The sequence below is a fragment of the Procambarus clarkii genome, chromosome 37 (genome assembly GCF_040958095.1).
Source record: "Procambarus clarkii isolate CNS0578487 chromosome 37, FALCON_Pclarkii_2.0, whole genome shotgun sequence".
NCBI lineage: Eukaryota > Metazoa > Arthropoda > Malacostraca > Decapoda > Cambaridae > Procambarus > Procambarus clarkii.
In genome coordinates this window covers 20,663,499-20,690,366 of record NC_091186.1, presented here as the reverse complement: position 1 = coordinate 20,690,366, position 26,868 = coordinate 20,663,499, and the positions used below count along the sequence as shown (strand labels likewise).

Sequence of the window (26,868 nt, the reverse complement as noted above, 5' to 3'; positions counted from 1 at the left end):
GAGGGTGGGTGGCGTGATCATAAACTGCTGGCTCGGTTATTATACAGTGAGTCCTCACAAGGGCTAGTGCTGGAATGCCACAAATGAACGAACACACTGTTGTGTTACACAATATGATGCACTTTTATTATACAATATACACATGGGCTATTTACATGAATTCCTGAATGGACGTAGTGTTATTGATGACTGTTTAAGAGAAGCCAGTGCCCGAATATTGAGCGTAATTATGTGACAATATATTGAGTAACACGGTTCTTTATTAAGCAGGGAGTTCCATACGTGGCTTTAATAATGAGTTCTTGAATTTCAGAGTACTTTACTGATGCTGGACAGACGTTCAATACGAGTGCTTTTATCTTCAATAAGGCGCTGGAATCTCTAGACCTGAAAAGGTTAGTGATACTAGATATAAGCATATTTCAAATATATGTAATGCCTCTGTGTGTGTGTGTGAGTGTATTCGTTGGACAAATATGATCGTCTGACGATCATTGATGTGATTACAGCTTGGGGATGATCCTGCAACCCGTCCTCGACTCAAGTCCATTAGATCCAGCAGTCGACCCCACAGACTCATTCATAAATTTTTACACGCTGTTCTTGTTCTTGAAAACTTGTCATTGAAAAGAGGAATTTTCTCATATATAATTATTATTATAATATATTAGCATATTATGCATATATAGGCATAGGTTAGGTGTTTAGGGTCTGTTGGCGTTTATATGTAGTTGTAGTGCGTGGGAGAAGCATTTATAGCGTTGTGGTTCGAACAAAATTTGTCAGTGAAGCACTTGTTCTGGAAGTGTTCGAACGAAATCAGGTGTCAGTCGTGTGTAAACCGTCTTTCATTCATAAACAGGGCGTTTGGCAGCTGCATGGAATCACTTTTGGGTCTTTTGAAGACGGGATGGATCCTGGACGGCATAGGTTCGAATCCTGGTTGGGTCATTAGATCTTGTAGTGATTTACGGTTCACATATGTAATACAGACTTTGTCATATATATATATATATATATATATATATATATATATATATATATATATATATATATATATATATATATATATATATATATATATATATATATATATATATATATATATATATATATATATGTCGTACCTAATAGCCAGAACGCACTTCTCAGCCTACTATGCAAGGCCCGATTTGCCTAATAAGCCAAGTTTTCATGAATTAATTGTTTTTCGACTACCTAACCTACCTAACCTAACTTTTTCGGTTACCTAACCTAACCTATCCTATAAAGATAGGTTAGGTTAGGTTCGGTTCGGTTATATATCTACGTTAATTTTAACTCCAATAAAAAAAAAGACCTCATACATAATGAAATAAGTAGCTTTATCATTTCATAAGAAAAAAATGTGAGAAAATATATTAAGTCAGGAAAACTTGGCTTATTAGGCAAATCGGGCCTTGCATAGTAGGCCGAGTACGACGTTCTGGCTACATAGTACAACATATATATATATATATATGTCATATATATATATATATATATATATATATATATATATATATATATATATATATATATATATATATATATATATATATATATATATATATATATATGCGAACAAGCCTGAATGGTCCCCAGGACAATATGCAACTGAAAACTCACACCCCAGAAGTGACTCGAACCCATACTCCCAGGAGCCACGCAACTGGTATGTACAAGACGCCTTAATCCACTTGACCATCACGACCGGACAAAATGAGGTGATAGCCGAGGCTATTTGAACCACCCCACCGCCGGCACTCGGATAGTAATCTTGGGCATAGCATTTTACCAAATCACCTCATTCTTTGGGGCACACGTGAGGAACACAAATGCGAACAAGCCTGAATGGTCCCCAGGACAATATGCAACTGAAAACTCACACCCCAGAAGTGACTCGAACCCGGAAGGGGGATACCAGATAATAAGGGAAAGATTTTACAGTTTTAGGGGTAATACTTACCTCGTATAGGGACTTGCTGTTTCATTATTCACTCCAGTTTACCTTCCCTGCTGTCGTATTTTCCCAGCTATGTGACACAACTTTATTTCTTTTTATTTTAAAATTGTTGGTGATCTGACGGCTGAGTGGACAGTGCTCAGGATTTGTAGAGTGGAGGTTTCGGGTTCGATCCCCGGTGTAGGCGAAAACAAATGGACAGAGTTTCTCACCCTGATGCGCCTGTTAACCTAGCAGTAAATAGGTACCTGGGAGTTAGACAGCTGTTCCGGGCTGCTTCCTGGGGATGTGTAACAAAAAGGAGGCCTGGGGAGGACCGGGCCGCAGGGACGCTAAGCCCCAAAATCCTCTCAAGATAACCTCAAGATATATAGTGCGATAGTTTAAGGGAAGAACCTATAGGGGCTCTACCTCGGTATAACCCTTATAACTCGCCACTTCTCATTGCAAGTGAACTATTAAATAAATATATTTTCTGATTATTTTGCATATTGTAAATAAATTACACTTCATACTCAGACACTTGAAAATTTGTGATTTATATTTGTATTTAACATTTGATCATTTTTTAAAGATGTGGTTGAAAATTCATTTATGATTGAATTTTTACTCAAAATTCAACATTTCAGTCCTCTGGTTGTTCGTCGTGTCAATGACCAGTTGATGATGGTAGAAAGATCATTCATTGACCCCCGCGGCCTTCCTAAACAACCTGAGTTGAAGTAAGTGTTTTTTTAAGCGTCATATGTCGTTAATTCTTCCTTCTCTGTTCCTATCATTATTTGTAACTCTTCTTAGTAATAACATTAAACTATGATCCATCTTGAGAAACAGTTACCTAGGTAAATTATACTTGCAGGAACCATATGTTTAACACATCTCTAACCCTGTCCATGGAGGACAGAAGAAAATGTATATATGCTGGTTAGCATTGGAAATGTGTGGCCACGTCTGTGGTAGAAAATAATAATAAATAAACTCGACAGAGATGAGTTGATGGTTCTCCTGTACTTCCGTTTATCAAGTACAAATAATCCTCCCACATTATCCCCCCCCCTAGGATAGTGGTAGGGGGGAGGGAACTTTTGTCATACTAAAACCATATTTAACTTGTCTAAGATTTCTTAAGGTTCTACACCAGTATTGTGCGGTGTACACACGTTCACGTATGTTAAAAACAAATTTACAAATTGTTTCATAAACTGCTTTCGATGCCGGTACTGAGTACGTGAAAAGTTGAGGCCCCAGGTACACCCACCCATGGGATAGTTTGGCCTGGGGTCAGGGCCAGGGGTCAGGGCCAGGGGTCAGGGCCTGGGGTCAAGGGCCTGGGGTCAGGGCCAGGGGTCAGGGCCAGGGGTCAGGGCCTGGGGTCAAGGGCCTGGGGTCAAGGGCCACTGCTGGCCTTGTCCGGGGTTCATCCCACTACATACAGATTCCTTTTATACTCCTTGTGTTTTTTCTCTCCCCTTTAACCATCTATTATAAATAATCTATTTAAATTGGCCCTTTAGTTCGTATGGCATTAATCTGCACCAATGTGTGATTTTTTTGCTCGCTTTTCTACTCAAAATTTTGGCTTATTAAAATAACTAAATATCAAAACCAATTAAAATTATCGATAACTAGCTGTACCCGGCCACACGTTGCTGAGCCACAGCCACTCTCCCCTGTCCCCCCCCCCGTTCTCCCCACCATTCCCCTCTCCCTGATCCCCTCGTCCACCCACCCATTTTCCACTCCCCCATCCCCTCGTCCTCCTCACCATTTCCCCCTCCCCGGTCCCCTCATCCTCCCCACCGTCTGCCACTCCCTAGTTCCCTCGTTCTCCACACCATTCCCCACTCCCTCGTCCCCTCGTCCTCCCCCACCATTTCCCCCTCCCAAGTCCCCTCATCCTCCCAATCATCTGCTACTCCCTAGTCCCCTCGTCCTCCCCACCATTCCCCACTCCCTCGTCTTCCCCACCATCCCTCACTCCCGTCCCCTTGACCTGGTTGATACCTGGTTGATGGGGTTCTGGGAAGTCTTCTACTCCCCAAGCACGGCCCGAGGCCAGGCTTGACTTGTGAGAGTCTGGTCCACCAGGCTGTTGCTTGGAGCGGCCCGCAGGCCCACATATCCACCACAGCCCGGTTGGTCCGGCGCTCTTTGAAGGAAACAATGTAGTTTTCTCTTGAAGATGTCCACGGTTGTTCCGGCAATATTTCTGATGCTCGCTGGGAGGACGTTGAACAACCGCGGACCTCTGATGTTTATACAGTGTTCTCAGATTGTGCCCATGGCACCTCTGCTCTTCACTGGTTCTATTCTGCATTTTCTTCCATGTCGTTCACTGCAGTACGTTGTTATTTTACTGTGCAGATTTGGGACCTGTCCCTCCAATATTTTCCATGTGTATATTATTTGGTATCTCTCTTATCTCCTTTCTAGTGAGTACATTTGGAGAGCTTTGAGACGATCCCAATAATTTAGGTGCTTTATCTCGTCTATGTGTGCCGTATATGTTCTCTGTATTCCCTCAATTTCAGCAATATCTCCTGCTCTGAAGGGGAAAGTGAGTACTGAGCAGTACTCAAGACGGAACAACACAAGTGATTTGAAGAGTACAACCATTGTGATGGGATCTCTGGACTTGAAGGTTCTCGTAATCCATCCTATCATTTTTCTGGCTGACGCAATACTTGCTTGGTTATGCTCCCTAAACGTTAGGTCATCGGACATCATTATTCCCAAATCCTTAACATGCTGTTTTCCTACTATGGGCAGATTCGATTGTGTTTTGTACCCTGTATTATGTTTAAGATCCTCATTTTTGCCGTATCTGAGTACCTGGAATTTATCACCGTTAAACATCATGTTATTTTCTGCTGCCCAATCGAAAACTTTGTTAATATCTGTTTGTAGTTTATCAATGTCTTCAGCAGAGGTAATTTTCATGCTGATTTTTGTATCATCTGCAAAGGATGACATAAAGCTGTGACTTGTGTTTTTGGCTATATCTGATATGAGAATAAGGAACAGCAGTGGTGCAAGGACTGTAGCTTGAGGTACAGAGCTTTTAACTGCGCTCGGACTCGATTTTACTTGATTGACTGTTACTCTTTGTGTTCTGTTCGACAGGAAATTGAGTATCCAGCGTCCTACTTTACCAGTTATACCCATTGACCTCATTTTGTGTGCAATCACTCCATGGTGACATTTGTCGAATGCCTTTGCAAAATCTGTGTATACGACATCTGCATTATGTTTTTCCTCTAATGTGTCAGTGATTTTTTTCATAGTGGTCAAGTAGCTGTGAGAGGCATGATCTTCCTGCTCTAAATCCATGTTGGCCTGGATTGAGGAGGTCATTGGTTTCCATGAATCTAGTGACCTGACTTCTGATCTCTCTCTCAAATACTTTTATTATGTGGGATGTTAGTGCAACTGGTCTATAATTCTTTGTCAATACTTTGCTACCACCCTTGTGTAGAGGGGCAATGTCTGCTGCTTTAAGCGCATCCGGTAACTCCCCTGTGTCCAAGCTCTTCCTCCACACTATACTGAGTGCCTGTGCTACTGGCACTTTGCATTTCTTTATAAATATTGAATTCCATGAGTCTGGACCCGGGGCTGAGTGCATTGGCATATTGTCAATTTCTCTTTCAAAATCTGCCACGCTCGTGTTGATATCAGTTATATTTACAGGTGTTTGAGTATCATTCATAAAGAAATTGTCCGAATCTTCCACTTTCATGCTGAGTATCGGAGTGCTAAACATGCTCTCATACTGCTTTTTTAGGATTTCACTAATTTCTTTGTCATCCTCAGTGTATGAACCTTCACTAATACGAATAGGTCCAATACTGGCAGAGGTTTTCGCTTTTGATTTAGCATATGTGAAGAAATATTTTGGGTTTTTCTTTATTTCTTGAATAGCTTTCTGTTCTAATTGCCTTTCTTCAATCTGATAGGAATGCTTCAGTCTCTGTTCGATTTCTTCAATCTCCCTGTTTAAATTATTTCTTCTTTGTATGGAGAGTCGTGTCTGCTTAAGCATTTCCGTTAATTTCTTCCTCCTTTTGTAATGTCGTCTGCGTTCTCTTTCTACGTTGGACCTCTTTCTGGCTTTCCTCAAAGGAACATGTTTCAGACAGACTTCATATGCTTCAGAAGTCAGTTTTTCTATTCCTTGTGTAGGATTTTTATTTCTTAGAACATTTTCCCATTGAATGTTTGTAAGTTCCCTGTTTATTTTCTCCCAGTCTATCCTCTTATTATTAAAATTTAATTCATTGAATAGCCCTTCTCGCTTGTTGTTTCTCTTGGGCCTACTACCATTATTAATGTTAGTTTGCACTTCAGTGAGCTTGTGGTCCGAGTACGTAGTGTCTGAGACAGTAATGTCTCTGATTAGCTCCTCACTGTTCGTGAATATCAGGTCCAGCGTGTTCTCGTTCCTAGTTGGTTCTGTAATCTGCTGACTGAGCGAGAATTTGTTACAGAATCTCAGTAGTTCTCTGACCTGTGGTTGGTTATTTCCAGGTTGACTTCCTGCTATGATGTTATTGTTTACTATTCTCCATTTTAAACTGGGTAGATTGAAGTCTCCAAGGAAGATGATATCTGGTACTGGGTTTGCTAGGTTACCAAGGATATTCTCTATTTTGTGGATCTGTTCAGTGAATTCCTCAACTGTTGCATCTGGCGGTTTGTATATTAAAATAATAAGTATATTCATATTTTCTACCTTGATTCCAAGAACCTCTACCACCTCATTGGATGAGTTCAGGAGCTCTGTGCATGCCAGCTCTTCTTAAATATACAGACCTACTCCTCCACTTGACCTAATTACTCTGTCACATCTATATAGATTATAATTCGGAATCCAGATTTCACTATCCATGTGGTCTTTTGTGTGGGTTTCTGTAAATGCACCAAATATTGAGTTCGATTCTATTTGGAGGCAATTGGTGAACTTAACTTTATTTCTTGATTTTGGATTCAAGACTTGTATGTTTGCATATAATGTAGTGTATGTTTTCATATAATGTAGTGTATGTTTGCATATAATGTAGTGTATGTTTGCATATAATGTAGTGTATGTTTGCATATAATGTAGTGTATGTTTGCATATAATGTAGTGTATGTTTGCATATAATGTAATGTATGTTTGCATATAATGTAGTGTATGTTTGCATATAATGTAATCTGATTGTTCCTCTCTCTTATATTTTCTACTCTGTTTCTGCCTTCCTCTAAAATATTTCCAGTAGTGTCATATTGATCTTCCCGTCTATAACGCTCTGTACCTCTCACGTGGAATTCCGGACACTGAAGATTGTAGCATTTTTTGTCCCTAATTGAAAATTGGCATAATTTAGGGTGAAAGTATCTACACCCTGTTCCAAAACGGCATGTACCCCTCGCCAACATGTTCCTGCATTTTCGAGGATGCAGAAAATTGCATTTTGCCCCTAATTTTCCATATTTGCATATTCCTTTAGCGCAGAATTTGCAAATATGTTCAGGTTTTGCGTTTTTCAAGGTATTTATACCAGTGTCTGTCTTGTCTACCTCTTTATTGGAGCCATCTCCGTCTTTCGTCCCAATTCCTTCATCTATGCACTCTGTCTCACTGTTGCTCTCATCGTTTATATTACCTGGCTCTGTAATATTGCTGTTATTTTGTACCACAATACCCTCTTCCTCCACACTACTGCTGCGGTTCTCTAAACTATCTGTTCCTGAGTTTTGGTCGTTATCCAATGTTGTCCAATGTCTCTACATCATTCCCCACTCCCTCGTCGGATGTGTTCCCAAATGATCTGATGTTCCCATCAGAAAAATGGCAACATCAAATGATATGATGTTCCCGTCACTGAAAAAAAGTAAGAACAATTAAAGAAAATGAAATGAAAAACAAGGAAAAATAAAAAATCAGTTATACTCACGAAATGTTTTGTATGTTAAACAACGCAGCTCAATTCCAACTCAACGTCACACAAAATAATTAAATTACAATTAAAATAAATAGACATTTATGAAAATTAAATTTATCAATGCAATCCAAAAGGTTGAAATGGACTCTTAACATATTTAGTATAGCGTGTGTTGCTTTTATGTGCCCATATGGCCTTGTTTAAAAAAAAAATTACCTGTCACAGGTGTGACATCTATATAGTTGGTATATAAAAACACACGCGTATTCGAATGGAACATTGTGTCAAAATTTCAAAGCAATTAGTGAAGAACTTTCGGAGATTAGCGATTTTGAACAAACGAACATTTACATTTATAGAGAAATATGCGCCACGACACATTGTCAGGTTGTTCCTGCTTCTACATATATTTTACATTAAAAGCTGTAATTTACTCTTCAACTCTGGCATTTCTCTAGATCCATTAGCTTGTTGCTTCTTGCACATCAGTTCCATCCATTCCACCCTAAAGACTACATTTGCAGGCGATGAGTCACAATAACGTGGCTAAAGTAATTTGACCAGACCACACACTAGAAGGTGAAAGGACGACGACGTTTCGGTCCGTCCTGGACCATTCTCAAGTCGAAACGTCGTCGTTTTTCACCTTCTAGTGTGTGGTCTGGTCAAACAGACTACATTTATTATATGATCACATTAAACAACACAAATAACGAATTCTTTCAAGAAACTTGTTGAATATCTCATCCCATCAGTTGAATTCTGCTCAGGCTATTTTTATTAGATTACTATTAGTAATCTAATGGGGATGGGGAGGTGAAATTCTGGAAGAGGATGTAGGTATATATATATATATATATATATAACTTTTTAACACTCAACCCACCAAGAGACTCGAACCCTGGCCCACAGAGTGGCAGGTACACACTGTATCCATTGCACCATACTTCAAAGCCATGGCAATGAGATGATGAAGGACCTCTGGTGTTCTTTAATCGAGCCCTGTTATGTGGGAAAACTCGGTGTAAATGCTCAATGCATTGAGCATATATATATATATATATATATATATATATATATATATATATATATATATATATATATATATATATATATATATATATATATATAAATATATATATATATATATATATATATAAATATATATATATATATATATATATATATATATATATATATATATATATATATATATATTATTAAATATGACCGAAAAAGTAAGATTAATAATTCTAACACGAATTTTCTCAATCTTTCGTACATTACGCTTCACTGTTGGAGTTAAATCAAAAATCAATTCTCCAAAATTCATTTTTATTTCTAGTCTGACGCGACACGGGCGCGTTTCGTAAAACTTATTACATTTTCAAAGACTTTAGTTCACAAATACACAACTGAATAGAACTTACGTATCTCCGATTTTATATCTACATCTGAGTGAGGTGGAAGGGGTGATGTGGCATTAACACAAGACAGAACAAGATGTGGTATTAATAGGGTATTAATTTCATCAACACAAGACAGAACAAGAGTATTAATAGGGTATTAATTTCATCAACACAAGACAGAACACGAAACAATGGATATTGAATAGAAGTGTTTGTAGAAAGCCTATTGGTCCATATTTCTTGATGCTTCTATATTGGAGCGGAGTCTTGAGGTGGGTAGAATATAGTTGTGCAATAATTGGCTGTTGATTGCTGGTGTTGACTTCTTGATGTGTAGTGCCTCGCAAACGTCAAGCCGCCTGCTATCGCTGTATCTATCGATGATTTCTGTGTTGTTTACTAGGATTTCTCTGGCGATGGTTTGGTTGTGGGAAGAGATTATATGTTCCTTAATGGAGCCCTGTTGCTTATGCATCGTTAAACGCCTAGAAAGAGATGTTGTTGTCTTGCCTATATACTGTTTTTTTGGAGCTTACAGTCCCCAAGTGGGCATTTGAAGGCATAGACGACGTTAGTCTCTTTTAAAGCGTTCTGTTTTGTGTCTGGAGAGTTTCTCATGAGTAGGCTGGCCGTTTTTCTGGTTTTATAGTAAATCGTCAGTTGTATCCTCTGATTTTTGTCTGTAGGGATAACGTTTCTATTAACAATATCTTTCAGGACCCTTTCCTCCGTTTTATGAGCTGTGGAAAAGAAGTTCCTGTAAAATAGTCTAATAGGGGGTATAGGTGTTGTGTTCGTTGTCTCTTCAGAGGTTGCATGGCTTTTCACTTTCCTTCTTATGATGTCTTCGACGAAACCATTGGAGAAGCCGTTATTGACTAGGACCTGCCTTACCCTACAGAGTTCTTCGTCGACTTGCTTCCATTCTGAGCTGTGGCTGAGAGCACGGTCGACATATGCGTTAACAACACTCATCTTGTACCTGTCTGGGCAGTCGCTGTTGGCATTTAGGCACATTCCTATGTTTGTTTCCTTAGTGTAGACTGCAGTGTGGAAACCTCCGCCCTTTTCCATGACTGTTACATCTAGAAAGGGCAGCTTCCCATCCTTTTCCATCTCGTAAGTGAAACGCAGCACGGAACTCTGCTCGAATGCCTCCTTCAGCTCCTGCAGATGTCTGACATCAGGTACCTGTGCAAAAATGTCGTCAACATACCTGCAGTATATGGCCGGTTTCAAGTTCATGTCGACTAAGACTTTTTGCTCGATGGTACCAATGTAGAAGTTTGCAAACAGGACACCTAGGGGAGAACCCATGGCGACCCCATCTACTTGCTTATACATGTGCCCATCCGGGCTCAAGAAGGGTGCCTCTTTAGTACAAGCTTGGAGTAGTTTCCTCAGAATATTTTCTGGTATGTCAAGAGGAGTACAGGCTGGATCACGATACACTCTGTCGGCTATCATTCCGATTGTCTCGTCCACAGGTACGTTGGTAAACAGCGATTCTACGTCCAACGAGGCTCTTATCCCTGTGGCCCGTGTGCCCCGCAGTAAGTCAACAAATTCCTTTGGAGACTTTAGGCTGAAGGCGCAAGGAACATAAGGAGTCAGCAGGCCGTTGAGTCGCTTCGCCAGTCTGTACGTGGGTGTGGGTATCTGGCTAATGATTGGCCGAAGTGGGTTTCCAGGCTTGTGCGTCTTGACATTTCCATACGCATATCCAGGTTTATATTCCCCAATGATCTTTGGCAGGTGGAGTCCGGATTTCTTGGCGTTCACAGTTTCGATCAGTTTGTTGACCTTTGCTTTTAATTCGGCTGTAGTGTCCTTCGTTACCCTTTGGAACTTAGTTTGGTCAGAGAGTATGATGTTCATTTTCGCCAGATATTCGTCTTTTTTAAGAATGACATATATTGGCGACTTGTCACCTCTCCTGACAACTATCTCCTTGTTCTCACGAAGGCTTTTAGCTGCCGCTTTAAGCTCAGGGGACAGTATGGTGCTTCTGTAGTTGTCTCGATTCTTTCCTCCTTCTGCAATAAGTTCTGCTTGTAAGGTATCTTTGGTAGTGACCTTCTTTTGTGTCTCGAGGTCGAATATGTCGTCCAACAGAATTTCCAACTCTACTTTCCGGGCCATCTCACTCGGTCTGGACATAACATGACAGTTTATGCCCAGATTTAGGAGAGTGACTTGGTCCTCAGTGAGGTTAATTCCTGCAAGGTTCAGGAAGCCATCTCTTGGTCGTGGAATTGCCATAGGTCCTCCATATAATGTTGTTAGTTTCTTGATAATCCTTGTTTCAGTGCTGAGGTGATGTTGGTCTGTGAGGATGTCGAGGTGTTGTTCAATGCGGGTACGGATACTAACGTCGATGTTGCTATTTCTCCACTCGTTTGTAGCATGAAGTAGTTGCGTTTTGTTGTCTTTGATTTCATTCTCTGCCTTGTATATCTGATCACGAATCAGATCCTGGCGATATTTTATCGTGAAGGCTTGATTCCTTGCTGCTGGGTCGTGCGCTTTAATATTAGTATATTTTGGTAGCAGTCTTTCCTGTAGACATATATTATTAAATATGACCGAAAAAGTAAGATTAATAATTCTAACACGAATTTTCTCAATCTTTCATACATTACGCTTCACTGTTGGAGGTAAATCAAAAATCAATTCTCCAAAATTCATTTTTATTTCTAGTCTGACGCGACACGGGCGCGTTTCGTAAAACTTATTACATTTTCAAAGACTTTAGTTCACAAATACACAACTGAATAGAACTTACGTATCTCCGATTTTATATCTACATTTGAGTGAGGTGGAAGGGGTGATGTGGCATTAACACAAGACAGAACAAAATGTGGTATTAATAGGGTATTAATTTCATCAACACAAGACAGAACAAGAGTATTAATAGGGTATTAATTTCATCAACACAAGACAGAACACGAAACAATGGATATTGAATAGAAGTGTTTGTAGAAAGCCTATTGGTCCATATTTCTTGATGCTTCTATATTGGAGCAGAGTCTTGAGGTGGGTAGAATATAGTTGTGCAATAATTGGCTGTTGATTGCTGGTGTTGACTTCTTGATGTGTAGTGCCTCGCAAACGTCAAGCCGCCTGCTATCGCTGTATCTATCGATGATTTCTGTGTTGTTTACTAGGATTTCTCTGGCGATGGTTTGGTTGTGGGAAGAGAATATATATTCCTTAATGGAGCCCTGTTGCTTATGCATCGTTAAACGCCTAGAAAGAGATGTTGTTGTCTTGCCTATATACTGGGTTTTTTGGAGCTTACAGTCCCCAAGTGGGCATTTGAAGGCATAGACGACGTTAGTCTCTTTTAAAGCGTTCTGTTTTGTGTCTGGAGAGTTTCTCATGAGTAGGCTGGCCGTTTTTCTGGTTTTATAGTAAATCGTCAGTTGTATCCTCTGATTTTTGTCTGTAGGGATAACGTTTCTATTAACAATATCTTTCAGGACCCTTTCCTCCGTTTTATGAGCTGTGGAAAAGAAGTTCCTGTAAAATAGTCTAATAGGGGGTATAGGTGTTGTGTTCGTTGTCTCTTCAGAGGTTGCATGGCTTTTCACTTTCCTTCTTATGATGTCTTCGACGAAACCATTGGAGAAGCCGTTATTGACTAGGACCTGCCTTACCCTACAGAGTTCTTCGTCGACTTGCTTCCATTCTGAGCTGCGGCTGAGAGCACGGTCGACATATGCGTTAACAACACTCCTCTTGTACCTGTCTGGGCAGTCGCTGTTGGCATTTAGGCACATTCCTATGTTTGTTTCCTTAGTGTAGACTGCAGTGTGGAAACCTCCGCCCTTTTCCATGACTGTTACATCTAGAAAGGGCAGCTTCCCATCCTTTTCCATCTCGTAAGTGAAACGCAGCACGGAACTCTGCTCAAAAGCCTCCTTCAGCTCCTGCAGATGTCTGACATCAGGTACCTGTGTAAAAATGTCGTCAACATACCTGCAGTATATGGCCGGTTTCAAGTTCATGTCGACTAAGACTTTTTGCTCGATGGTACCCATGTAGAAGTTTGCAAACAGGACACCTAGGGGAGAACCCATGGCGACCCCATCTACTTGCTTATACATGTGCCCATCCGGGCTCAAGAAGGGTGCCTCTTTAGTACAAGCTTGGAGTAGTTTCCTCAGAATATTTTCTGGTATGTCAAGAGGAGTACAGGCTGGATCACGATACACTCTGTCGGCTATCATTCCGATTGTCTCGTCCACAGGTACCTTGGTAAACAGCGATTCTACGTCCAACGAGGCTCTTATCCCTGTGGCCCGTGTGCCTCGCAGTAAGTCAACAAATTCCTTTGGAGACTTCAGGCTGAAGGCGCAAGGAACATAAGGAGTCAGCAGGCCGTTGAGTCGCTTCGCCAGTCTGTACGTGGGTGTGGGTATCTGGCTAATGATTGGCCGAAGTGGGTTTCCAGGCATGTGCGAATTGACATTTCCATACGCATATCCAGGTTTATATTCCCCAATGATCTTTGGCAGGTGGAGTCCGGATTTCTTGGCGTTCACAGTTTCGATCAGTTTGTTGACCTTTGCTTTTAATTCGGCTGTAGTGTCCTTCGTTACCCTTTGGAACTTAGTTTGGTCAGAGAGTATGATGTTCATTTTCGCCAGATATTCGTCTTTTTTAAGAATGACATATATTGGCGACTTGTCACCACTCCTGACAACTATCTCCTTGTTCTCACGAAGGCTTTTAGCTGCCGCTTTAAGCTTGGGGGACAGTATGGTGCTTCTGTAGGGTAAGGCAGGTCCTAGTCAATAACGGCTTCTCCAATGGTTTCGTCGAAGACATCATAAGAAGGAAAGTGAAAAGCTATGCAACCTCTGAAGAGACAACTAACACAACACCTATACCCCCTATTAGACTATTTTACAGGAACTTCTTTTCCACAGCTCATAAAACGGAGGAAAGGGTCCTGAAAGATATTGTTAATAGAAACGTTATCCCTACAGACAAAAATCAGAGGATACAACTGACGATTTACTATAAAACCAGAAAAACGGCCAGCCTACTCATGAGAAACTCTCCAGACACAAAACAGAACGCTTTAAAAGAGACTAACGTCGTCTATGCCTTCAAATGCCCACTTGGGGACTGTAAGCTCCAAAAAACCCAGTATATAGGCAAGACAACAACATCTCTTTCTAGGCGTTTAACGATGCATAAGCAACAGGGCTCCATTAAGGAACATATAATCTCTTCCCACAACCAAACCATCGCCAGAGAAATCCTAGTAAACAACACAGAAATCATCGATAGATACAGCGATAGCAGGCGGCTTGACGTTTGCGAGGCACTACACATCAAGAAGTCAACACCAGCAATCAACAGCCAATTATTGCACAACTATATTCTACCCACCTCAAGACTCCGCTCCAATATAGAAGCATCAAGAAATATGGACCAATAGGCTTTCTACAAACACTTCTATTCAATATCCATTGTTTCGTGTTCTGTCTTGTGTTGATGAAATTAATACCCTATTAATACTCTTGTTCTGTCTTGTGTTGATGAAATTAATACCCTATTAATACCACATTTTGTTCTGTCTTGTGTTAATGCCACATCACCCCTTCCACCTCACTCAAATGTAGATATAAAATCGGAGATACGTAAGTTCTATTCAGTTGTGTATTTGTGAACTAAAGTCTTTGAAAATGTAATAAGTTTTACGAAACGCGCCCGTGTCGCGTCAGACTAGAAATAAAAATGAATTTTGGAGAATTGATTTTTGATTTACCTCCAACAGTGAAGCGTAATGTACGAAAGATTGAGAAAATTCGTGTTAGAATTATTAATCTTACTTTTTCGGTCATATTTAATAATATATGTCTACAGGAAAGCCTGCTACCAATATATATATATATATATATATATATATATATATATATATATATATATATATATATTTATATATATATATATATATATATATATATATATATATATATATATATATATAATGAAGGTGAAAAACATGGGGGGATACATAAGGGATAAACATAGGGGCTGCAGAAGGCTTATTGGCCCATACGAGGCATCTCCTATCTAAACACAAAGATTAATCCAGTGTAATTGGCCTGTTATGTTGGACATTGTCTTCTGTGTTGGCATCGATATGTTCTTGTCTTGTCCTTACTCTCATGGTGGGTAGAGTAAATAGTTCCGTGATTTGGGTGTTCATGGTAGGTCGCTCTATTCTTATGGCTCTATCTATTCTTATCGCTCTATCTATTATTCTTATTCTTATCTATATATATATATATATATATATATATATATATATATATATATATATATAGAGAGAGAGAGAGAGAGAGAGAGAGAGAGAGAGAGAGAGAGAGGGGGAGGGGGGGTTGGGGGGAGGGGGGGAGGGGGGTAGGGGGGGAGAGGATTCCTGTCCATCATGTCGGTAATAATGTAATAAGTTTTATGAAACGCGCCCGTGTCGCGTCAGACTAGAAATAAAAATGAATTTTGGAGAATTGATTTTTGATTTACCTCCAACAGTGAAGCGTAATGTACGAAAGATTGAGAAAATTCGTGTTAGAATTATTAATCTTACTTTTTCGGTCATATTTAATAATATATGTCTACAGGAAAGACTGCTACCAAAATATATATATATATATATATATATATATATATATATATATATATATATATATATATATATATATATATATATATATATATAATGAAGGTGAAAAACATGGGGGGATACATAAGGGATAAACATAGGGGCTGCAGAAGGCTTATTGGCCCATACGAGGCATCTCCTATCTAAACACAAAGATTAATCCAGTGTAATTGGCCTGTTATGTTGGACATTGTCTTCTGTGTTGGCATCGATATGTTCTTGTCTTGTCCTTACTCTCATGGTGGGTAGAGTAAATAGTTCCGTGATTTGGGTGTTCATGGTAGGTCGCTCTATTCTTATGGCTCTATCTATTCTTATCGCTCTATCTATTATTCTTATTCTTATCTATATATATATATATATATATATATATATATATATATATATATATATATATATATATATATATATATATATATAGAGAGAGAGAGAGAGAGAGAGAGAGAGAGAGAGAGAGAGAGAAAGAGAGAGAGAGAGAGAGAGAGAGAGAAAGAGAGAGAGAGAGAGAGAGAGAGAGAGAGAGAGAGAGAGAGAGAGAGAGAGAGAGAGAGAGAGAGAGAGAGAGAGAGAGAGAGAGAGAGAGAGAGAGAAGAGAGAGAGAGAGAGAGAGAGAGGAGAGAGAGAGAGAGAGAGAGAGAGAGAGAGAGAGAGAGAGAGAGAGAGAGAGAGGAGGGGGGGAGGGGGGGAGAGGATTCCTGTCCATCATGTCAGTGGCCTGTCTACCATGGGTTGGCATGTGTGTGTGTCGTTTGTATGGGTATGTGGTGTTGTCGGAAAACCCGACACCATTTAATAATACATGCAATTGCAGATAATATTGCTGCTGTGTTGTATACACAAGTTACCCATAGAAAATGTAGCTTGTAGTGGAATTTTCCGTCAATAGAAAACGAGATATCATTTCCACATACTATTATAAATTCACCAACTATTCTGTTGGGAATTATTCTTAAATACATTAGTCTTTGGACTTTTTACATCATAAAAACATCTCATTTGAATTAACTTAATTATCAGTACCAAAATAAAGTAAATGTGATCCTTCTATCAGTTACTGATATCTGGACAAAGTGCCATGGCGTCAGTGAGTAGGAAGAGGTCAGCCATTGTTGGTAAAGACCTGGGGCCGGATTCAGGAAGGTACTTACGAAGGTTTTTCCTCTTAGCTAAGAACGAATTCCTTCTTAGCGCCTTCGTGGCGGCTACGTCCGTATTCAAATAGCTACCCTAAGTGGAAAAATCTTCGTAAGTTCATTCCGGGATTTAAGTGTGGTTTCGACCACTCGTTGCTTTACGTAAACTGGATATAAGTCATTTTTTCTCTACTACATAACACTGGGATCGATTTATGATATTGGAACATGACCAAAACATTATAGCTGGTGAATCTAGTGAAGAGGAGTCCTTCGTGTTAGTTATATATGCATTCTCTGCTTGAAACTTGAAGTAAATATGTGTTTGATGATAGTAGAATTAATTTTATAATAGCAAGATATTATACCAGTAGTTATTAAGTAAATAAACACTGGTGAACATGAAATATGAGAGAAGGTGATGAGCCCTGCCTGATGGGATCATTTACTATCACCAAATGCCCCTGTTCACCTAGTAGTAAGGGTGTACCTTAGCTATACATACCCATTTCTAATTTATTTAGTTTGGTTTTATTTTTAAATTAAATCTGGGTGAGACATAAAATAAAAATATGCTGCACAAATGATGTTAGGTAAGGAAAAGGGTAAAAATGTCAAAAACTTTATTCATTGAATACTTAAAGCTAGAATTATGACTATATAGATTATTAAAAAAGAGAGAGGGAAGTAGGGGTCCAAGACCTCTTCCTGTTATACAATTTGGGTGTGGAACAAGTAATTATCAAAAGAAGGCACCATGCCGGGAAGGCTATGTAGCAGTGAGGCAGCTACTTATTTGAGAAATGCTTATTTTATTTACCTTATAAGCTGAGGCAACTTATTTTATTTGAGGAATACTCAGCTGATTCCTCTACATTTAGCATGGAACAAATTTGTGTCCAAGACCTCTTCCTGTTACTCAATTTGGCTGTGTGTAACCAAACTAGAAGTGCTCTACAAATCAAGGGACCCAGAATGTGGAATGACCTCCCGAATCATGTCAACGGCTGTACCTCTCTCAACCAGTTTAAGAGTTAAACCAAGTACTGCCTAATTAACTCCATGTAACCTAACTTACCTCCTAAATGTCAACCCATGTCTTGCTATTTTTTAAACTGTTCACCAACATGTGCAATTGCTGATTTATGCTATGTTAACCCCCTTTTTGTATTTTTTATTCCTTCTTTCAACACAATTTATACCTAATCCCGATTACTATTAAGTTTTAGTCTGTTTTTTTTCCCCCCACACCTTGCCCGAAATGCTAGAGTATTAGTGGCTTTAGGTATTGTATGTACTAGCTCTGTCTATAAATCCAACATTATGTTTGTAAATCAACTGTATGTACTTTTCCTGAATAAAATGTATTTATTATTTATTTTTTAATCTGTAAGTATTAAAAGAAGGCACCAAGCTGGGAAGGCTATGTAGCACCATTGTGTGTAACAATAAACCAAATTTTTTTAACAAATAATGCACCTGTATGGGAAAACAAATCCTGTCAGCTGTAAAAATATTGATGCAGTTATTTAAATGAAAAATATAATGAAAGAAATATTACTGGTTTATTTTTTCCTATCTTTTTGTACTGTACAGTATATCCAAGGAAGTGAAAAATTGAGACATAATGCACAATTTAATGAATGATTAGCATGGATTAGCAGTTCAAAAGAAATATGACTTGTATTACATATCAACATGAGATCTTAATGATCCATGGTCAACATGATTTAATAAGGATAATACAGTACTGTATTTGTAATAATACAAACTATAATTTAAAATCTTTATTACTGATTTTTTTTATTAAGAAGATTAGGTATACACAGCAATGTGCTGCTACCCTATTCTATATGGAATATTACACAGTGTAGATAAAAAACTAGCTATAAGTTTATCTAATACTCCCATCTCACAGGATGGTTAGACATACTGTACATGGAATCAATTTAGAAAATACCAGCCTCAATACAAAAAACAAATCAACTCTGACTAAACAACTCTAAGCAATTTTCACAAGAGGTAAGCACTGAATCATGGAAACATTATATTATAATTACTCTTACCAGTTTCTACAAAACTCCTCTCAAACAATGTATTTTTAAACATGTTTAGGTATACACAGCAATGTGCTGCTTCCCTATTCTGTCTAAAGGACCACACAGTGTAGATCAAAAACCAGCTACAAGCTCACCTCACAGGATGGCCAGTCATACATGGAATTAGGAGAGAACAAAATACTTAATGCTGATCTATTAGCCTCCACTGGCAAAATCTGGGTGCAGCACAAGAATATCTTCCAATATTCCTGAGTGTATGAACTCATACACTCATACATACAGAGCTCAAAATACCTCATACCATTTGGTATGAAGTCACTGATAACAGGACAATCACAGATATAGTGTTGGAGAGTATGTTCTCTCAAGTAGGACTGAAAACAGATGTTTTTTTTCCACCAAGAGGGCTATAAACCCATGGAACCGCCTACCCGCTGAAGCCGTAAATGCCAAATTCCAGCTAAAAAATATAATTAAGACAATTGGCGGGCCCTTCAACAAGCCGCCGGCTTTCTGTCCTCTTCGAGGTCACTAGATAGTTAGTGGCCCTTGGGTAAATTCAGTAAATATATACAATAATTGTCAGCGCATCTTCCGAGCAACAAGGACAGCTACACAGTATCTCTTAGAATTACGTAGGTAAACAACAAATGTAACATATTTGTTTACTACAATATCGGTGCTGGCTGTAGAAGTTGAAAAAACATTGTTTTACTTCGAAATATACTAATTTTATAAGAAAATTCGACGTAAATAGGAGGCAGTAGAGCTGCGATAAGCCAGCGCTAAATCTTCAATATGAAGAATGTTGCTGCTCTCTGATTGGCCAAACGAAACACAGTAGTGACCTCTATCGGCACGCAGGTGAACCAACAATTTTTCTTCCTAAGTATACCTTATTGAATCGCACCTAAGCATCTTCTTAGGGCGCACTTCGGAACCTTCGTAGCAAACCCACTTACGAAGAAATACACAGAGCTTCCTGAATCTAGGTCCAGAGTCGTTGGAGCGAGTACAGCTCCTATAATTTCTCTTGGACGAAGTGTTATGGAGATCAGAGTAGTGTTCTGCCATCATCAACACGCTGTCAACAAACACAAGGGAAGTGTCTTTCCGAAACCTGTTTATCTAATCATTTTTGGCCATTAATGTTAGGTAGATATTGGGCGAACCAGTTAGAACACAAATAATCGACTCAATAAAGGTAATTAAGCCTTGGTCCTTATCTTATCTATTATATACAGTGTTTTCTCTGATATAGCTGTCATATATTAGGATTCTGGCTTTACAGCTAGCGCCCTTTGACAGGAACAAGAAGGGAAAGCAAGACTTGATACATCAGTTACTGGGTGATGGAAGCTAGCCTCAAACGAGGATAATTTGGTGTCTTCATCCTAGTTATACCTGGTGGACTAAGCCTGCTGTACAATAAGATAAGGAACCTCCTCAATGTATACCAATATGTGTAGTTAATACTGTAGTTGGATTGGGTGCATATATATAAATTTAATATAAATTCCCCCCCTAATGTGTAAGGATCGATTTGTGAGATTATTGCAGAAATACAGTCCACTTAACATCATACCAATTGCTATCGAAATATATAAATTAATGTATATATAAATTCTATATAAATTCATATAAATTAAATAAATATAAATCTCACAGGTCGGTACCCACAGGTATGTTGGGTTGTCAGTACATTGGCTGGGTGGCTAATGTTTGTGTCCTAGCTGGTGTCTGGAAACCCTAAAGCCGTTGGAGTTAACTGCAGGAGATTAATCTTAGTAGCATCAGTGTAGATACTCTTCTAGTAGCACAAAAAAGTTTTTTTGTATTTTCATTTTATTGATTTTTAAATAAGTATAAATCGGGTCCGGGATGGGCCACTCATTTGGGTCGTCTGGCAGACCACTTAGTATTTGAGGTCTCGGGAAAGCCTGATCATGGATATGTCTGATCCTTTTTGTTAGAGAGTGATTCTTCTGGTTCTGCTTGGTGGTTCATGGATCTCATAGTAACGGTTGTGTTTACTGCTTCGTGGGGTTCTTCGGGGTCTGGGACATACATATGCTTCATGCTGTACAGCTGCCTGACCCTGTCTGCCAGCAACAGGCCCGCCACGAAGCGAAGTGCTTTGTTTTGGACCCGTTGGATCTTCAACATGTTGTTTTTGATGGTGAGGTTCAGGGGGGCGTATGGGTACGCGAGGCTAGGTTTTATAATCATTCTCTGCAGATTTAGCTTGACGTTGGATGGGGCTTGCCGGAAGCGGAATAGCCTCGTCAGGGAACCCTAAGTCATCGCTGTCTTCTGGGAGACATACTGGATGGAGTTAAGTAGCCTGTTGAAGTTGTATCCAAGCACTGTGTTGGAGTTTGAGATGACTATGGGTTCGCCCCTGATCCTTATCCTCCTCTCCTCATCTTCAATTGTGTAGGCCATAAAGCCGACAGTGGTTATTTCGATCTTGTCTGGGTAGGTGGTGACCCTCCATTTTCTTTCCCAGTTAGCAGTCCTAGCTAGTTCTACGTTCGCCTTACGTATTACTGTCGCATGTTTGGCTGTTTGGATGCTTGGGTTGGATGTTATTACGTATGTTACGTCGTCAGCAAATTAGACGATGATAGTGTCCCTGTTCTTCGGTTGGGGCAGGTCGTTTACGAAAATGTTATAGAAGTCCGGGTTCACGCACGACCTTTGGGGGGACTCCAGCTGTTGAAGTGAAGACTGCTGCCGCTTTCGTCTTGAAGCTGGGAGTAACTTGCCTGTTCTTAGGGAATTTTCTGATCAGTCTGAGGAGGGTTCAGTTTTGGGCTGGTAAGTGTGCTTGTTTGTACACAAGGCCATCGTGCCATAGGCTGTCGGAGGCCTTGTGTACATCTCTCATCGCAATCAGGGCTACCTGTTTTTGCTGCCGGATTGAGCTGACAGCATCATAGATGATGTTTATTGCATGCTGGGTTGACTGCTGCGTTCGAAAGCCGAACTGTTTTTCTGTGAAGAGATTGTTGTACTCCATATAGTAGTTGAAACGGTTGGATATGATTTTTTCAAAACACTTGCCTAATGTGGCCAAGAGGGAAACTGAGCGGTAGTTGCCGGGCTGGCGGGACTTTTCTTGGGTTTGGGAATGAATATCATCTTGGCCGATTTGAATGCTACGGGAACGTGGCCAGATACAGCATGGACCTTGAATATGTTGAGTAGGGATTGCAGAAGATTGCATGGTAGGAGTTTGATCTGCTTTGCCTTGATGCCCGATGGTCCTGGGGCCTTATTGCGGATGCTCTTAATGGTTCCACTCATCTCTACCATTGATATGCTTCTTGTTAGGGGGTGGTCGTTATGGAGGGTTGTTAGGTCTATCGAGGGGGTGCTAAGTAGAGAAGCGGCGTTTTCTGTGGTCCATTGGTTGACATGGTTGAAGTGTATGTTGTTGAAGGCTCTGCTGTTTGAAGCTGTGATTGTCTTTTGCCATACTGCGCCCCTGAGGTCGGCCTGCTCTTGTGGATGTGGTTGTGGATGGTGTTGACAGCGTGGTCGATTGTTTGGGTTGGGAGATTGTCAGAGTCAAGGATGGGATCATCAGCGAGAAAGGCGTGATAGGCCTGAGCTTCCATGGTTTCCAGCTGTGAGGTGCTTCCGGATGTGAGGTGCCACGAACCGGAAGGGGGTAGCTTGGAGGGTGGTGACCACCGGGATGGTGACCACCGGGATGGTGACCACCGGGATGGTGACCACCGGGATGGTGACCACCGGGATGGTGACCACCGGGATGGTGACCACCGGGATGGTGACCACCGGGATGGTGCCCACCGGGATGGTGACCACCGGGATGGTGACCACCGGGATGGTGACCACCGGGATGGTGACCACCGGGATGGTGTCCACCGGGATGGTGACCACCGGGATGGTGACCACCGGGATGGTGACCACCGGCATGGTGCCCACCGGGATGGTGACCACCGGGATGGTGACCACCGGGATGGTGACCACCGGGATGGTGACCACCGGGATGGTGACCACCGGGATGGTGACCACCGGGATGGTGACCACCGGGATGGTGCCCACCGGGATGGTGACCACCGGGATGGTGACCACCGAGATGGTGACCACCGGGATGGTGACCACCGGGATGGTGCCCACCGGGATGGTGACCACCGGGATGGTGACCACCGGGATGGTGACCACCGGGATGGTGACCACCGGGATGGTGTCCACCGGGATGGTGACCACCGGGATGGTGACCACCGGGATGGTGACCACCGGGATGGTGACCACCGGCATGGTGCCCACCGGGATGGTGACCACCGGGATGGTGACCACCGGGATGGTGACCACCGGGATGGTGACCACCGGGATGGTGACCACCGGGGTGGTGCCCACCGGGGTGGTGACCACCGGGATGGTGACCACCGGGATGGTGACCACCGGGATGGTGACCACCGGGGTGGTGCCCACCGGGGTGGTGACCACCGGGATGGTGACCACCGGGGTGGTGCCCACCGGGATGGTGACCACCGTGGTGGTGACCACCTGGATGGTGACCACCGGGATGGTGACCACCGGGATGGTGACCACCGGGATGGTGACCACCGGGGTGGTGACCACCGGGATGGTGCCCACCGGGATGGTGACCACCGGGATGGTGACCACCGGGGTGGTGACCACCGGGGTGGTGACCACCGGGGTGGTGACCACCGGGATGGTGACCACCGGGATGGTGACCACCGGGATGGTGACCACCGGGGTGGTGACCACCGGGGTGGTGCCCACCGGGATGGTGACCACCGGGATGGTGACCACCGGGGTGGTGCCCACCGGGATGGTGACCACCGGGGTGGTGACCACCGGGATGGTGACCACCGGGATGGTGACCACCGGGGTGGTGCCCACCGGGATGGTGACCACCGGGATGGTGACCACCGGGGTGGTGACCACCGGGATGGTGACCACCGGGATGGTGACCACCGGGATGGTGACCACCGGGATGGTGACCACCGGGATGGTGCCCACCGGGATGTGGTCACACCCTACATTCTTGCCTGGGGTCACTTTGCAGTGAAATAGATCAGTCTCCGTTGATCAGCAAAATGTCAGGGGTGCCCCTAAGGTTGTCCGCAAAGACTGTCTTAAAGTGAGGGCCTTGGAAGGAGAAGTCCCTATTTTGCATTAAAATGAACAGCTGTCTGCCCTTGAGGTCTGCTCTGGAAGATTAGATTCTAAATTAGATTCTACCAGTACTTAACACATCTTCTCTTCCCCAATACAGCCATGTGATAACTGCTCCCAGCAAGAACGATGCATATTCAAGTACAGCATTTGCTGGATTAGTTGATACACTCGCCGATATTGAAGAGGCAGCAGAGGAGGATCGGCAGCATCTGTGGAGAACCTTTGCTGAACACCTGGCAGCTGTCACCCACCTGCTTGAAACAGCTGCTAAAGTTCTCTCCGGTGATCTCTGGTAGAAGAGATTCCCAAATGAAAGCTTTTGATTACATTTTGCAGCTGTCCACCCACCTGTTTGATACAGCTGTCACCCACCTGCTTGATACAATTGTCACCCACCTGCTTGAGTCAGTTGTCACCCATCTGCTTGATACGGCTGTCATCCACCTGCTTGATACAGCTGTAACCCACCTGCTTGATACAGTTGTCACTCACCTGCTTCATACAGTTGTCACCCACCTGCTTCATACAACTGTCACCCACATGCTTGAAACAGCTGCTAAAGTTCTCTCCGATGATCTCTGGTAGAAGAGATTCCCAAATGAAAGTTTCTATGATGTTTTATAATCTGAGGAAATGCCAGATTAGAGTATATTGCTAAATATTACCTAGAATAAACTACTTATAAACTGAAGTCTGAACGTTAGAGATATTACATTTTTTTTTTTGAGATATATACAAGAGTTGTTACATTCTTGTACAGCCACTAGTACGCGTAGCGTTTCGGGCAGGTCCCTGGAATACGATCCCCTGCCGCGAAGAATCGTTTTTTCGTCCAAGTACACATTTTACTGTTGCGTTAAACAGAGGCTACAGTTAAGGAATTGCGCCCAGTAAATCCTCCCCGGCCAGGATACGAACCCATGACATAGCGCTCGCGGAACGCCAGGCGAGTGTCTTACCACTACACCACGGAGAAAGATGAGGTTCAGTGAAACAGGAATTGTTCATTATAATTCACATTTTGTGTTTTCATAGGCTACATCATGATCAAAGTTCCAGATTTGACATAATGTTAAATGCAATTCATTAACAAGTGAGAAGGCCCAAAATGTTTGGCCTTCTCAACTTCTCAAATGAGCAATTTGTTTCACAATACAGCGAACACGTTCATCGTAAAATATGTATATATATTTAACACTTTTAGGTAAAAATACAGTGTTAAGAGAATTGAAACTTGCCTTTCTGGGTATGTCCGCAGTAGTTCCCCCGAGGTGCTCCCTCGACCGGGGGGGGGGGGGTTACCTCGATACAGAACTTTCCATAACGAGGATCCCCCAGGACACAGTACTTCCTTCAGGCAAGGCCTGGGACCACCAGGTCACAGTAGTACCTCCAGCCAAGGCCTGGGACCACTAGGTCACAGTAGTACCTCCAGCCAAGGCCTGGGACCACTAGGTCACAGTAGTACCTCCAGCCAAGGCCTGGGACCACTAGGTCACAGTAGTACCTCCAGCCAAGGCCTGGGACCACCAGGTCACAGTAGTCCCTCCAGCCAAGGCCTGGGACCACTAGGTCACAGTAGTACCTCCAGCCAAGGCCTGGGACCACTAGGTCACAGTAGTACCTCCAGCCAAGGCCTGGGACCTCCAGGTCACAGTAGTACCTCCAGCCAAGGCCTGGGACCACTAGGTCACAGTAGTACCTCCAGCCAAGGCCTGGGACCACTAGGTCACAGTAGTACCTCCAGCCAAGGCCTGGGACCACTAGGTCACAGTAGTACCTCCAGCCAAGGCCTGGGACCACTAGGTCACAGTAGTACCTCCAGCCAAGGCCTGGGACCACCAGGTCACAGTAGTCCCTCCAGCCAAGGCCTGGGACCACTAGGTCACAGTAGTACCTCCAGCCAAGGCCTGGGACCACTAGGTCACAGTAGTACCTCCAGCCAAGGCCTGGGACCACCAGGTCACAGTAGTCCCTCCAGCCAAGGCCTGGGACCACTAGGTCACAGTAGTACCTCCAGCCAAGGCCTGGGACCACTAGGTCACAGTAGTACCTCCAGCCAAGGCCTGGGACTACCAGGTCACAGTAGTACCTCCATCTCCAGCCAAGGCCTGGGACCACCAGGTCACAGTAGTACCTCCATCTCCAGCCAAGGCCTGGGACCACCAGGTCACAGTAGTACCTCCATCTCCAGCCAAGGCCTGGGACCACCAGGTCACAGTAGTACCTCCATCTCCAGCCAAGGCCTGGGACCACCAGGTCACAGTAGTACCTCCAGCCAAGGCCTGGGACCACTAGGTCACAGTAGTACCTCCAGCCAAGGCCTGGGACCACCAGGTCACAGTAGTACCTCCATCTCCAGCCAAGGCCTGGGACTACCAGGTCACAGTAGTACCTCCATCTCCAGCCAAGGCCTGGGACCACCAGGTCACAGTAGTACCTCCAGCCAAGGCCTTGGACCACCAGGTCACAGTAGTACCTCCAGCCAAGGCCTGGGA

At 42.3% G+C, this 26,868-nt stretch overlaps 1 protein-coding gene across 2 annotated transcripts in view; it reads left to right on the top strand.

Moving 5' to 3' along the window:
* LOC123765990 (N-acetylated-alpha-linked acidic dipeptidase 2) overlaps positions 1-25,082 on the top strand; it is a 98,997-nt gene extending 73,915 nt beyond the window's left edge. The window contains exons 10-12 of one of the 2 annotated variants that reach the window (XM_069337240.1): positions 314-395; positions 2,614-2,706; positions 24,468-25,082. In XM_069337240.1, coding sequence (XP_069193341.1) covers positions 314-395; positions 2,614-2,706; positions 24,468-24,666 — 374 coding nt within the window. In that variant the 3' untranslated portion in view covers positions 24,667-25,082. Of the gene's footprint in view, positions 1-313; positions 396-2,613; positions 2,711-24,467 lie in introns of those variants that run through there. The other variant, XM_069337241.1, reaches the window with a different exon arrangement.
* The last annotated feature ends 1,786 nt before the right edge of the window (positions 25,083-26,868 follow it).